General features: G+C 35.0%; 1 protein-coding gene across 3 annotated transcripts in view; it reads right to left on the bottom strand.

The window, feature by feature from the left end:
• The window catches only part of TBC1D32 (TBC1 domain family member 32), a 190,395-nt gene that overhangs the window by 58,124 nt on the left and 117,173 nt on the right, over nucleotides 1-15,098 (bottom strand). For all 3 annotated transcript variants that reach the window (XM_007190776.2, XM_057528103.1, XM_057528104.1), the window contains 3 exons: nucleotides 8,146-8,268; nucleotides 7,034-7,142; nucleotides 6,184-6,280 (listed from right to left, as the gene is read on the bottom strand). In XM_007190776.2, the coding sequence (XP_007190838.2) occupies nucleotides 6,184-6,280; nucleotides 7,034-7,142; nucleotides 8,146-8,268 (329 nt within the window). The remainder of the gene's footprint in view (nucleotides 1-6,183; nucleotides 6,281-7,033; nucleotides 7,143-8,145; nucleotides 8,269-15,098) is intronic.

Below are 15,098 nucleotides of genomic sequence, written 5' to 3'. Positions count from 1 at the left end.
GTTTCTCAAACTATCATAGTTAACATATAATTCAGCAATTTCACTCCTAGGTATAACATTCTAGAGAAATGGAAACATGTTCATGCAGAAACTTGTACCTGCAGTTCCCTGGTGGCCTAGTGGCTAGGATTCGGCACTTTCAGAAACTTGTACTGGAATGTTTGTAGCAGCATTATTATAACAGCCAAAAGGTGGAAACAATCCAAGTGTCCATGAGCAGATAAATGTATAAACAAATTGTGGTATATCCGTATAATATTATTTGACCATAAAAAAGAATGAAGTGCTTATACATGCTACAACATGGACAAATCTTATGGAACCTTGAAAACATCATGCTAAGGGAAAGAAGACACTCACAAAATACCGCATACTATATTATTCCATTCATATGAAAGCCCAGACTAGAGAAATCTCTAGAGACAGAAAGATTCGTGGCTGCTTAGAGCTGGGTGAGGAGAGAGGGGAAGCAAGGATACTGGGTTTCTTTTTGAGGTGATGAAAATGTTCTGAAATTTGTGGTGATGGTTGCACATATCTGAATATAATAAAAAGCACTCAATTGCACACTTTATATGGGTTAATTGTATGGTATGTTAATTATATCTCAATGAAGCTGTTTTAAAAATTTTTCAAAGACCTATATGATTGATGCAGAATATATAGGATAATCACTGTAAGAAAGAGAAAAGACAAGAGATGAAGTAAAAGACAAGCAAGATGAAAGAATGGGAAAGTAACATATTTGTTATTAGCTTTCACTCTGTTTACTTCTTAGACAGCACAAAGGAAGGGCCTCCAGAGGGATGTATGGGTAAAGAGTGACTATTGAGGAGTTCTTAGAACATTCAAGTTTACTTACATCAGGAGTTACTAATATGTTTGAGGCTTTCAATGAGCAGCTATGTGAATTTCTAAGATCAAAGAATAGTAATCATTGCCAATGGCCTGGCTGTCAGTAACCTTGTGAGTCACTGCTGTGCTTCTGCTACTCTGTTGGCCCTGTTAGGAGTACTAGGAACATACAGGCAATGACCAAAAAAAACCAAAACCAAACAAAAAAAACCAAAACCACCACCACCACCAACTTACTCTCCACTTTGAAGACACCAGCCCCAACGAAGTAAATATATTTCCAAATGGTTTCTTGATAAAGATAGAAATTCTACAGTAGTAAGGTATATAGGATACAGGCATAATCTAGACTGCCGATTTTTATAATTCAGCCTGAATAAACATTATAAAATAAAAAATAAAGTGAATGGAAGATGCTAGAAAGGGAAGTAAGAAGAGCTTATTTTTCATTTTATTAAGATATTTCTCTCTGATGCTTCCAATACCCAGAGTACACTATCCAACTCCTCAAGCTATTTTTATTTCCCAGTATGGAAGTACTGAATTTCCCTTCCTCCTTAGAGAAAGAAGTACTCATCCTGAACACATCAAAATGGAACGTATGCTAGTTGCTAGGGATGTTATAACTCCTGGGAGATCTAACTTTAGCTTAGGAAAACAAAAATGAAACAAAACAGATTGCTATCTCACAATCTTCCTGTTTCATACGGGAAAGGAATTATGAGTTAATCTCTAGTAGTTCACTGACATGCTAACACACACTTGGTTTTAACCACCGTACAAACTCTTCTTTCTCTGACTCCCCTTCCCTCTTTCTTATCTTCTGCACAGGAACAATAAGTTACTGTACTAACACATTTCTTCCTACTTTTCTCAACTCTCAGATAACAGAGAGATGATATTTTGGAAGAGATTTTTTTTTTATGTATGATGATTTAGGTATGTTCACATATGTGACATATGTACATAAATAATGTTAATCAGCTTTTAAAGGGCTTTTACATTTTAATATGGTGACCCTAAAAATGAATACAAAGAAAAATAACTGAACCAAATGATGTCTCAAGATTCTTATTCACAGATGAAGATAAATCATCTAATAGCTAACACTGATGCCAAGGAACTAACAAGAGGGAATTTAACAGATGAGGAAATGCTAAGTGTAGCAAGAAGGATAAATCTAGAAGCTGGGAGACAAATTAGGTGAATGTCACCATGTGCACACAACTACAGTGATTTTTTTTTCCACAACAATGAAATGATACCCCAAAATATTGCAGTGCAAATGACTAGAATAACACCTATCAGAATCAGTGAATTATTACCTCTAAATCTAAAAAGTATATGAACACTTGCTTTTAAAATAGCTATTTATATCTTAAAGTATTGCTTAAACAGTATTTTTAAATGCATAATTAATGTTTAACTTATTGAACAGTATTTAACCAGGAACATTACTTTCAATTTAGCCTTGTATCTGCTAGAAATACGTTTGGCTCCATTATTCTCACTGAGGTTACAGAGATATCATCACTGTATTCTCTTAGGTACTATCAAAGTCAGACATGCTTCTGATTTCCTCTCCCATTTTCTGCCATTCTTGTACGCGTATAGGGTGAGTGATACATCAGCAATACCAGAATGACATATATTTGATTCATATTTGACTCAGTAAGTACCTATGTAAAATCACTTCCTGAGGTACCTCTTTGGCTATCCACTGACTGGTACCTAGATCATTCTCTCCCGCTTAACAAGAACCACAATAATGCCAGGACCACTATTAGGAGGAAGTATTAGGTACTGCTGTTAAATTGAGAATAATGTCTTATTCAAACACTTGTGTTTTAGGTACAAACAGAAAGGCAACTAGAAGTTGCTGTCCAATATGGTGGGAAAATATGAAGTTAAATAAAGAAAATTGAAATTGTACTAAATTAAAACAGAACATGTGACAGAAAGGCAGGCACAAATGAGTTGGGCCTTGTAGCCTATAGTGGAGTCATGAGAGGGTTTCAAGTAGAGAAGTTAAATGATCCAACCCACATTTCAGTAGCCATTTCTGTGGCTGCTGTGTTGGAAACAAACTGAACAGGTTACTACAATAATACAGGTGAGAGACGAGGGTAGTAGTGGATGAGTGAAATGTGGTTTTATTTCAGATATGAAGGATCAAGAGCATTTGCTGACACATTAGATGTGGGGTTATGAAGACAGAAGGAGTCAAAGAAAACCTTCAGGTTTATTGCCTAAAGAACTGGAAGCACAAAGTTGTCCTTTCTGAAATGAGAAAGAATACCAAAGGAATAGATTTTGAAAGAGTATCAGAAATTTATCTCAGACATGTTAAATTTGATATGTTTATTAATCGTCCTAGTAAAGGTGTCAAGTAGACAGACATAAGAACACAGTCAAGTAGAAATACAGGTTTAAGATATAAATCAGAGTGTACTGGATGGTATTTTAGTCATGAGACTAGATGAAATCCCCAAAAGAATAAGTACAGCCAAAAAAAAAAGAGAACTGAGCCCTGGGGCACTCCAAAGTTTAGAGGTTGGAGAGATGTGAAAGATCCAACAAAAGAGATGAAGAATTTGCCAGAAATGCAGCAGGGGGGAAAAAAAATTAGATAATGTACTTTCTGAAAGCCAAATAAGAAAATGTTTCAAAAAAGAGAGGCATCAAACATTTTAAGTTTTAATGCTAGGTGTAGTAGGACGAGGATGAGATCTGACCTGTCGATTTAATCATGGTAGAATGGTACGGGTGAAAGCCTGATTAGCTTTCAAGTGGATTCAAGAGAGCATGGAAAGAGAATAACTACAACATTAAGATTAGACAACTCCTTCAAGGAATTTTGCAGTAGGAGGACAGAAATGGGATTGTAGAGAGGGAAAAGTAAATTCAAAAGAAGATATTTTAAATATGGAAAAATTAACAGCATGCTTGTTGACCTACAGGAAAGCTACAGTGGAGATCCATACCCACACCCCACCCCCACAGAAAAACAATAAAGAAAAAGGGAGAACTGTTAGAAGCAATATCTTTGCAAAAAAGAGGATGGAATGCAGGGCACAAATGGAGAAACTGGACTTTGTAATTAACATTTGCAGTTTTATTCATAGTAATACAAAATCTAAATTGGCACAGATGCAGCCGAGTGAGCTGACATGTATCAGGAGCACATGGAAGCTGACTGTTCCTATTTCCTCAGTTAAAAAAAAAAAAAAAAAAAAAAGGAAACAAAGTTACCATCTGGTAGGAAATATTGCGAAGAGGTTAGGAAGGTTTGATGAAAGAGAAGATTTGAAAGCAGTCATCTAGGAGACTAGGAGAGTAGGACCTGTGGACACACTGTATGACTGCCTGGCAGCATTACAGGCTCACTAGAGGTTAATAACCATTCTGCAGTTATCTTCTGGGCTAGGCAGAGAAGCTATTATTACTCCCTTTTCTAAATCACTTATAAGAGTAGAGCAGGGAAAAAAATTACACTCCTCTGAGCACCGATTCCTAGGAATTGAATTTTTTTTTTTTTTTTTCCTTCTCAGGGAACGATCCTCCACTTAATCTTACTTTCTGATTTGTCTGCCTTGGTCATTTGAAAATAAAGCATATTTTTTAATCAAACTATTATACTTTGAAGAAACAAACTATCTAATATGGCAGTCACAAAGTAAGACTGACAATGAATGAATGTGCTGTTCAAAAGAAAAGACATATTTGTTTCCAAGCGAAATTTAGCAAAGGTAATGATGCTATATGGTAACAAGGAAAAGGGCTGAAGGGTTGAGGCACGAAGAATGGATCATATGCTAAACATCATCTTATATCCAGTGCTTAGTGAAGTACCTGATAATCAGCACTCATGAAACATGCTGAATAAAGGAATGAGTAGGCAAATACATAATGAAACCTAAAGACAGAATGACAAAATATAAAGACTGATTAAAAAGACTGAAAGTAGGAGAGGAAGACATAAAAGACTGGGTTCACTGAAAGATGCAAGTCAGTGGTAAGAGTCCAAAATGATATTCTTTCAAGAGTTTCTTCTTGAAAAATACTTAATATCGCTCCCACATCTCTGAATTAGGTCACACAAGAGAAAAACGCACGGCAAAATTTTAAAACTGTATTAAAAAGACAAATATTAATAACTTTAAAAAAATCCCTCATGTTCTCTTTCCCTAACCTAGGTAGATAGAAAAAAAATAGAATTTTGTCTCTATGCAATTGTGAGATACACAGTGCATATCTTAAACACTGGATAGAAATAAAAACGTGTATCAACTGATGGCCTCTATTGATTGATTTAAGGCAAGTAAACACCAGGAAAAGTAAATGGCTTATGAAGCCTCACATAGAAGAAAAATTTCTTATTTTTCAACAATCACTCTGTGGAATCTAACCTACATGAAATGAATTATATACGTTATTTCTTTCCAATGCAAGTTTGATAGTACGACAAGGAGATCATGTTGATATTAAGATTTAACTTCTCAAATCAATGGTTTAAAATCTTCATATTTCATCTTAGAATTCTCAAGTCTAAAAACTGCTTGAATTTTTATTGCTCTTATGATAAAGTCTAAATACCTGAACTTGAGGTACCCTGGTCTTACGGCTGAACTTGGCTTACCTGTCTAAGTCTTATCTGGTCACTCTTGTCCTCACATTCCAAATCTCATACATCCTTGAACTACTCATGGTTCTTAATACAATTTGCTCCTTTTAGTCTCACTGCTGTTTCCTCTGTCAAAAATGCTCTTCTAATACCCAGAAAACACCTACTTCACGTCTCACTTTAAACTCAGTGTTCTTTGGAAGAGCATCTGTTTATGTGCTACCCTAGCAGGCTACACATTTTTCTATATATTTAGTTCCTATCACACGGTACTACCATAAAATTGTCTAATTACTTGAATGTATTCCCTAAAAGGTCATAAATACCAGAATTTCTATTTTATTATATTTATATAACATTTATATTTTAAGTCCTGAGCACACAGGACTTACGTATGGCACACAGATATTAAAAAATATTAATCTGTTGAATAAAGTTCTTCGTATCGAGAATTCATCGAAAATCACTTATCCCCTTTTTTAAAACAAAAACAAGGTTCTGATAAGAACTATTCGGCATCATACAAATATTCATTTAGTAAGGAACGCGAAATAATGAAAACTTACAAAGAAACAGACATATATGTATTCATGTATACGAGCTGAGTGAAAAATGGTATTAATCTCCCTTCATAATACTTTATCTTTTTTCAAATTATAAAAAAAAAAGCAGTAAAACATGGCACTTGATGGTAAATGTTTTACCTTGTTTTAGATCAGCATTTCTCGTAACACTGTCTGACAAATAGCAGTTTGGTAAAGGGTATGATGAAAACATTGGCCAAGGATATGGATCATCACCCTAAAAAAGAAGCAAGACAGATGACTTTAGGAAGTAGTTTAATATTAAATTTTAAGACTTTCTGAAATATCATTTAAATTGGCTTTTGTTTCATAAATTCCAGAGTTGTAGCATAACTAACCAAAAGCTATCTGACATTATAATTCAACACTCTAATGGATACTAACTAAAATGAAATATAGAAACAACATTAAATAAGTACTAAAGACAAATAAGATAACTTGTTGTAGCAACTAGATTGCTCACAAAACTATTTCTCTTGTGCTGTCAGTCATTTCTAGCTCACCATCTTGGAATGAAGTACTTAATATAACAACAAACAACAGTAAAAATAACAAAAAAACCCTTCAAGAGAAAACCAAACTCTATGGATACTGATGAAAGGAGAGGTACTCAATATATTGCCAATGAAACACAGTAAGAATTAGTCATCTAATAAAAATCAGGTATCATGAAGGGGAAAGATAGTAAAAGTGAAAAAAATTTAATATGTGTTCAAAGACACACAAGGAAAATGACAAGTTTTTAATAAAAGAATATCCTACTCCGCAACACAAACTACCACTCATGACACCTTGCCTTGAAGAATGCTATTTTCATTAGAAAGTGTTTACTTGCATCCTAAAGTTTTTCTAGTAACAAAAGTTCAATTCCGTGATGTGGATATTTGCAAGTTGTTTATTGTCACTTGAGTTGGCTACCTTGTTTCAAAATGTCAGAAAAACATTCCCCCCTCCTCTTTATCCCACTTACCTTCTCTATCATCCTTGGAGGCAAAATTCGTTCCATTGGCCCACCAATAAGATTTATTCTAACAAGAACATGATTTCTCTCCACTGATAAGCTGTCAATTATAAAATCTCTGAAAAATAAATATATCAATTGTTACTGCCTTAATTGAATATGATTTTATTTTAAGATCATGTCAGTGGAATGTAGAGGAAAAAAAGCAATACAATTTCTATAGAAGAGTCTGAAAAATAAATTCACTTTTTATCTTACAGCTTTCTTAGCTACAGAGCAAAGAATTGGAGATATAACTGATATAATGAGATCAAGAATATTTCCTTGATAAATGTCACATGTTAAAAAGAAATGGGATTAAGATGTGCATTATTTCCGCAACAACTCTATCACATTTTTAGTCAAAGTTCCCTTAAGTTCTAGACCCAGTGTCTTAATTCAAATTCTAAACTTTGTATCCTCCACACTTCCTGCAGCTGTTAAAACTATCTTTCTATATCAAACCTAGAGTATTCAGTAATGTGGCCTGGTCTTCTGTACTATTTTTCCAAGGTCTAGCTAGGGTGGAGGCACACTTTTTTTAAATTACAGACACAAAAACAATGCCAGCTATTGAATGTGTGTTCAAGATATGTCAACCGAATCAAGGTAATGGTAAGTATGACATATTAATAGAAAAAAGTTTTCAAGATATTACCATAACCTCGTTTTGCAATAATCAGAATTTATATCTATGAACTAACGTAATTAAGAGAATAAGTAAAAATTGCCTCTATAAGGGACACAAAAATCAAACGTTTTGTTTAATGGGTCATCTTTCATATGAGTCTGAATTTAAAGCTGATACAACTTAATAAAGTTAGGACTTAACTAAAAAACAAAAAACTAAACAGAAACTTAGAAAGTAGTACTCTGTAGGCTGTCTCCAAGAACACTGTCTACAATCTTTTTAACTGTAACATTTATGCTTTATTGCTTTTTACTCTTATTTAAATCTACTGAATTCAGATAATGGAAAAACATTAAATAGACTGTACAGAAAATTACTGTCTCAACAGAACATCTGTAAAGAAAGCTGTTATTGTCTCGTAATTTTTTTTTTTTTTTTTTTTTTTTTTTACCTGTGACTGTCAGAGGTCTCTAAGGTATTTTCTTCTTGAGCATTTAGTAACATTTCAGATACTTGATACTGAGCCTCCAATAGGAGAAGAGTGTCTAGATCACAGCATACCACACTTAATAACCTAAATAAAAAGGAACAATAAAAGTAGATTTTCTAAAATATATCCTAAAAGTTTAGAAACTTTCTTGGTGTCTCAAACACCTATAAATGGAAATAAAATTTTGTAAGAAAAATCAGGTAGTTATTTCAGATATATTTTTAATCATTTTGAATAACTGACTTCAAAAGTTTTTCTAATTGAAATATCATTTAAAGACCATGGGTTTTTTTGTAATCTAGTTTAAAAATTTATCTAAATCTAGGAATAAAAAATTTTCTTCTCAACTGATACTTAATTTAAAAATTAATTAGGGAACATTAGCAAACCTATAAAAGCTACAAATTGCCACCACTTTTTGCTCAATTAAATACAGAAGGAATGACAGAATCATCTTGCTACCAATCCAGGAAATATTAGGTGAATGTCAATGGCTAACTTTATAATTGTCAGATAAAGCTGAGAACACCGAAACACAATGATCTATCTTAACATTACTAAAAGTAGAAATCATGTGGCCCCTATTGTGATGCAAGAGGATGTACAGTGAGTGCACCATCTACAAAATATTCTTGCCAAAAAAAACGGAACCTGAAACTAACCAATCCTAGATATCTCATTATCAGTTTATACTGATACAAGGCTCAGAGAAATATGTAAAAAGGCACCACAAGAGGGAAATAGTCAACACCGAAACCAGAATTTGGAGAATTCTGCACATTATATATTTCTTCTGGAAATAAAATGGTTCATAAAAAAAGAGGGGATAGGGGCTTCCCTGGTGGCGCAGTGGTTGAGAATCTGCCTGCTAATGCAGGGGACACGGGTTCGAGCCCTGGTCTGGGAGGATCCCACATGCCGCGGAGCAACTGGGCCCGTGAGCCACAACTACTGAGCCTGTGCGTCTGGAGCCTGTGCTCCGCAACAAGAGAGGCCGCGACAGTGAGAGGCCCGCGCACCACGATGAAGAGTGGCCCTCACTTGCCACAACTAGAGAAAGCCCTCGCACAGAAACGAAGACCCAACACAGCCATAAATAAATAAATAAATAAATAATTAAAAAAAAAAAGAGGGGATAAAGGAAGTTATAAATTAAAAGAAAAATAAAATGAATGTGAAGATTTTGTTTTGATCATGATTCAACCAAAAACTGTGAAAATGCGTTTTGAGTCACACAGGAACTATCTCCAAGGTATGTTAAGTAAAAAAGAGGAGGCACAAGACGTGTATAATGGTAGCATTCAAACCAAAATGGAGACACATTTGAATACATATTTAAGTACATATTTGTTTTTACGTAGAATCCCTCTCCAAAGACAAAAAAGAAACTGGTAAGAGTTGTTAGCTTGGGGCGGGGGGAGGTGGGGTGGTTGGAATCTGACAGAGTGAAGGGAATATACTTCTCACAGTATATCTTTTATAGTTTTTGAATTTTGATGCAATCACATGTTTTATCTAGTCAATAGCATCCATAAATAGAAAAATGCTTGGTGGATGCATTTAACAGTCAAAAATGGCAGTTCAATATCACTCCCCAGAACCTGGCTAAAATAACCAAATGTATCCAAAACTAAGGGAAAAATCTACTATCAGTTTAGAGAAATGTTCCGTACTTAGTTTATAAAAGTAAAAACATTTGTGCTAGATAAAATGAAAAAAATACTTAGCCTTCTAGTTTAAAGATGGTAGTGTAAGTTGGTATTTCCCTTTTCTCAGCCTAGAAATAACCCCAAGGATTGAGAAGGAAGGAAAAGATCATAAAAACGTTTAGCCACAAAATGAGCTGAAGGACAGTCAAGGGCAATCAAAATTGGGCAAAGACCACTATGGGAAGGAAGGAAACTGAGAAAGGATGTCACGGCTGCCCATGAAAAACAACAGAATTAATTTCTCAAAAAAATTCACAAAAACAAAATTTGCAGAAATGAGGTGTATACTCAGATGAAACTCTCTGTTTACAACAGTGGAAACAGGATACAGGAGACAAAGGCAGGAAGACCCCTAGTCCTGTTATGGTTTGTAGCAATAGAAGAAAAAAGGTAGAACATGGAGTCACAGACAAATCAATTATTAGTTATTGGTTACAGGTTATAGAGACAATTATTAATAATTAAAACTGACTACATGCATAGTGAGATTGGCAGGGACAACACAAAAACACACACAGACCGAAAACTCAGGCCCACAGAAAAAGTTCAACTAACTGGGAACATGACCACAACTTCTCTTCAACACGAGCCTCCTACAAACAGCTGATGATGAAAAAACTCACACCCCTCCAAAAACAAATACCACAGGACGCATACAAAGGTGCTCCAAGAAAAAGGAGGCGATAACAGGATGAGCAGATGGCAAATACAAGCACACAGGGCAGCCATTATACACTCCAACACTGTGACCAAATAACTGTCCGTGAATTCTTTAAGTTATATAAATGTATCAAATCAACAGGTTGTATAACTTACAGAATGTTATATTGCAATTATCTCTCAACTGAAAAGTTTAATAAAGCAGTAGTCTCCAATAAGCTCTTTGCACAAAGTAGAGCTGTATAAGCACAGGGAAGAAACAGCAAAACAACCAGAAAAGATAAAACATGAACTGGCAGAGCTAAGGAAAGAAGCAGAAGAATAAAAGTGTCACAGAAATTAATGCACAATTAGAAAGAGCAAAAAAGAAAAGATGCTGCTAAAAGCACAATAAATGATACAGGGAACAGAATGAGAGTGTGAAAAACATAATGAAAATAAAGAGTTTAAATTATTGATTTCTTGAAGAGAAAACAAAAATAACCTAACAGGATACACGTTTAGAGATACTACTCAAATTCCACGAGAAAAGCAACCATAACAGCATATCCAGGGTAAACTGAACCAAAAGAGTCAACACTGAGACAGAGCTATTAGACCTAGAGAAAGAACCACTGGGGTATCCAGGGAAAAAGATAAGTCACTAACAGAGTTGGGGTTGGGGGGAACAGAATCAAGCTGTTCTCAGATATACCCACAGCAACATTCAATACCAGCAGGACAATGAAGCAATACTGGGAGGAGGTCTAACACCAGATAGTAACACACATTACAAAGCTGTGATAATTTTAAAAGTGTAGTAATGGCATGAATAAACAAAAGAAAATTCAAACAGATGCAAATATATAGAGGAATTTAAAATATGTCAAGGGCAGATAGAATTTCCTGGTGGACGGAATATGTGGAGCAAAAAGAAGAAAGATACCAAGGATGACTTCAGATGTTTTGTTAGAAAAATAAGAAGGATCAAGTTGTCACCAACTAAGTAATAAGGCTTTAAGTTATAAAGGTTTAGGGAGGACCTAGTAATCTTTCTACTTTCTTTAGGTTACTAAATCAGTGAACGGGTAATGAAAATAACCTCAACATCCTCTAGTTTATGATTTGAAAAGAGGAGTCTATAGACTCTAGATGGACAGTGAGATGATCCAAGGTAAATTAGAGTAGCTCTGAAAGCAGATACATGCCTGGACTGAATTCTCATTAGAGAATGAGTAAATAGAAACTTTAACGAATGATGTAAGACTTTTAAAATCCTACAAATACTAGGAATAATGTAAGGTTAGCAAATTTGATCCAGCAGTAAATTAAAAGAATAGCATACTGTAATCAAGCACAGTTCATTCCAGGAAGAAAAGGATAGTTTAATATTAAAACATCTCCTGATATAATTCATGACATCTATATGTAATAGAAAATATATAATCATCTGACCAGATGCTTGAAAGCCACTTAATTTAAGATTCAACATCCACTCTCTACTGCCTGTCCTCCAAAAAATAGCATTCCCATTAAGGTCACGAGAACAGCAAAACTGTCCATTATTTAGCATTGTTTTAGAAGTTTAAGCCAATGCAAAAAAGATAAGAAAAAGAGGAATGCTATCTGAAAGGAAATAATGATGTTCATTATCAGATGATAAAACTGTTTATTTGGAAACTACCCTTCCGCATGACATAAAATTCAATTTACTTGATTTTAAGAAATATTGGTTGAATACCTACTAAGTGCCTATTACTGTTTTAAGTGCCAAGGATACCTCACTGAACACACATGCACAAAAATCCCAGTCCTTACGGAATGCTGAATACTAGAGGAGGGGGACAGTGAACAACAACAAAAAAACACAGCATGACACAACTAAAGCAGGGAAGTGAATAAGGAGTTGTAACAAGAGAGCAGTGGGGATAGATCACTGTACACAATTTCAAATAAGGTAGTTAGGAAAGACCTCATCAAGAAGGTGACACTTGAGTAAAGACCTAAAAGAAATGAAGAAACAAGCCATGGAGCTATCTGAAGGAAAAATGTTCCAAGGCAGAGCAAACAGCTTGAGCAAGGGACTGAAGGTTGAGAGCACGACCGGCATGTTTGAAGAACAGTATGCCATTCTCGCTGGAGTCTCTCTACTCTGCTGGCTTTGAAGAAGCAAGCAGCCATACTGGGGAAACCTATGTGGTGAGGAACTACAGGTAGCCTCTAAGAATTGAGGGCAGACTTCAATTAACAAAGCTGCAAGGGCTCTAGCCTCTAAGCAGCAAGAAAACATGACCCTCAGTCCTAAAACCATGAGGAACTACATTCTGCCAACAATCTGTGAGTTTGGAAACAGATCCTTTCCTGATTGAGCTTCAAAAGAGATCACAGCCCCATCTGACACCTTGATTGTAGCCTTGTGAGACTATGAACAAGGAACCAAGCAAGCTAAGGTGTATGTAGACAGAAACTGAGGTAAGTGCGTGATGTTTTAAGCCACAAAGTTTGTGGTAAGAGTTCAACAAAATGTCTCCACTAACCTAAAAGCATTTCAAGGAGAATAGTTAAATGAATTAATAATTTGTATATCTATACAGTCTCAGACATTTATCTCAGACATGGTGCTTACCATGTTCTAAATTTATGTGACATATTTAGTCTCACAATAACTCCAAGGAAGGTAGAGTTACTGTCTCCATTTCACATATGAAGAAATGGAGGCATAGAGAGGTTACGAATCTTTTTTTTTTTTTTTTTTTTAAAGTTTTACTTGATTTTATTTATTTATTTATTTATTTTTGGCTGTGTTGGGTCTTCGGTTCGTGCGAGGGCTTTCTCCAGTTAAGGCAAGCGGGGGCCACTCTTCATCGCGGTGCGGGGACCGCTCTTCATCGCGGTGCGCGGGCCTTTCTCTATCGCGGCCCCTCCCGTCGCGGGGCACAGGCTCCAGACGCGCAGGCTCAGCAATTGTGGCTCACGGGCCCAGCTGCTCCGTGGCATGTGGGATCTTCCCAGACCAGGGCTCGAACCCGTGTCCCCTGCATTAGCAGGCAGATTCTCAACCACTGCGCCACCAGGGAAGCCCCGAGGTTACGAATCTTGTCTAAAATCACTTCGACAATGTGGTTCCAGAGTCCATGCTCTTAAACCACTGGGTGACATTGCCACATACTGTAGTATATACTGGGGAACATAAGGCTACAAATATTAACAAAAGATATATAAGACCTATGAAAAAAACCCCAATGTCCTAATGAGAGTAATTAGAGAATACTTAAATAAAATGGAGATATATACAATGTTTACAGATTGGAAAACTCAGTATTATAAAGATGTCAGTTCACTCACTGTTTATCTGTAGATTCAATCCAAGGATAATTAAAATCCCAGTGGGATGGTTTGTGTGACAAGATGATTCTAAAATTCGTATGGAAAGAAAAGGACTAAAAGTAGCCATGATATTTTTGGAAAAGAACAAAGTGGGAACAATCACCCTATCAATTATTGTAACATATTATACAGCTATAGTAATTAACAGAATCTAATATTTGTACAAGGATGAACAAAATCCAACTGAATAGGAAGTTCAGAAACATACCTTTGAATATTTAGATACCTTTTCTGTAACACACAAAAAAATTATGTATATGTATGCACACACAGATACGTAGCTAATGTTCCACGTGTAGCAGCGTTGTTTACAATAGCCAAAACTAGAGAACTATAAGTATCTCAAATGTCTGCTAGTAGCATAATATATAAACAAAACACAGTATACTCATGCTATGGAATATCATATAGCAATGAATATTGACCTTAGAAACATAATGCTACATATAAAAGGTCAGATGTCACAGAGTATACAGTCTATGCTACCACTAAAATAAAGCCCAAAAAGCAACAAAATTAAATGTATTTTTTTGGAAATACATAACTAAGTAGTAAAAATATAAAATAAAGTAGTAAATACCATAAAAGTCAGAATAGTGGTTAACCATTAGGGAGAAGGGAGGCAGTCACGATCAACAAATGCATAGTACTAGTAAGTTCTCTTTGTTTACTTGACTGGGATTTTATGTAGACATTTATTTTACAACACTTTGTTAAATTTATGTTTATATTTTATGCAGGATTTATATTTTTAATATTTCATAAAAAACTTGTGTTATGCTTGGATGGATAATGGGAAAAAGTATAGCATTATATCTATAAGAAATATAAACATGTATGCAATAAATGAACAAATCGAAAACACCAATAAAACAATGCATACTTTAATAATTATGCATAAAAGCCTTGATAAAATGAGTGCCATTTACTACTCAATCATGTAATCATCTAATAAACAGATCTTAATGTTTCATTAATTATATCAGTATATTTGTATAAGCTAGCAGCTACAGTAAAAATGGAAGAAAAAGCCACTTGAGTAAGACCATCTTTTCAGCCTAACCATAAGGCTAGGATTACAAAGTGAATTGGAGTGTTGTGTGCAGATTATTTTATATCCATTAATTTTTAAAAAGTGACCATAAAAACATGTCTCAAAACTTACATATTATTAGGCTT

The sequence above is a fragment of the Balaenoptera acutorostrata genome, chromosome 14, assembly GCF_949987535.1.
Source record: "Balaenoptera acutorostrata chromosome 14, mBalAcu1.1, whole genome shotgun sequence".
NCBI classification, from domain to species: Eukaryota; Metazoa; Chordata; class Mammalia; order Artiodactyla; family Balaenopteridae; genus Balaenoptera; species Balaenoptera acutorostrata.
The sequence above is the reverse complement of the archived record's forward strand: the minus strand, read 5'-3'. Positions and strand labels throughout refer to the sequence as shown.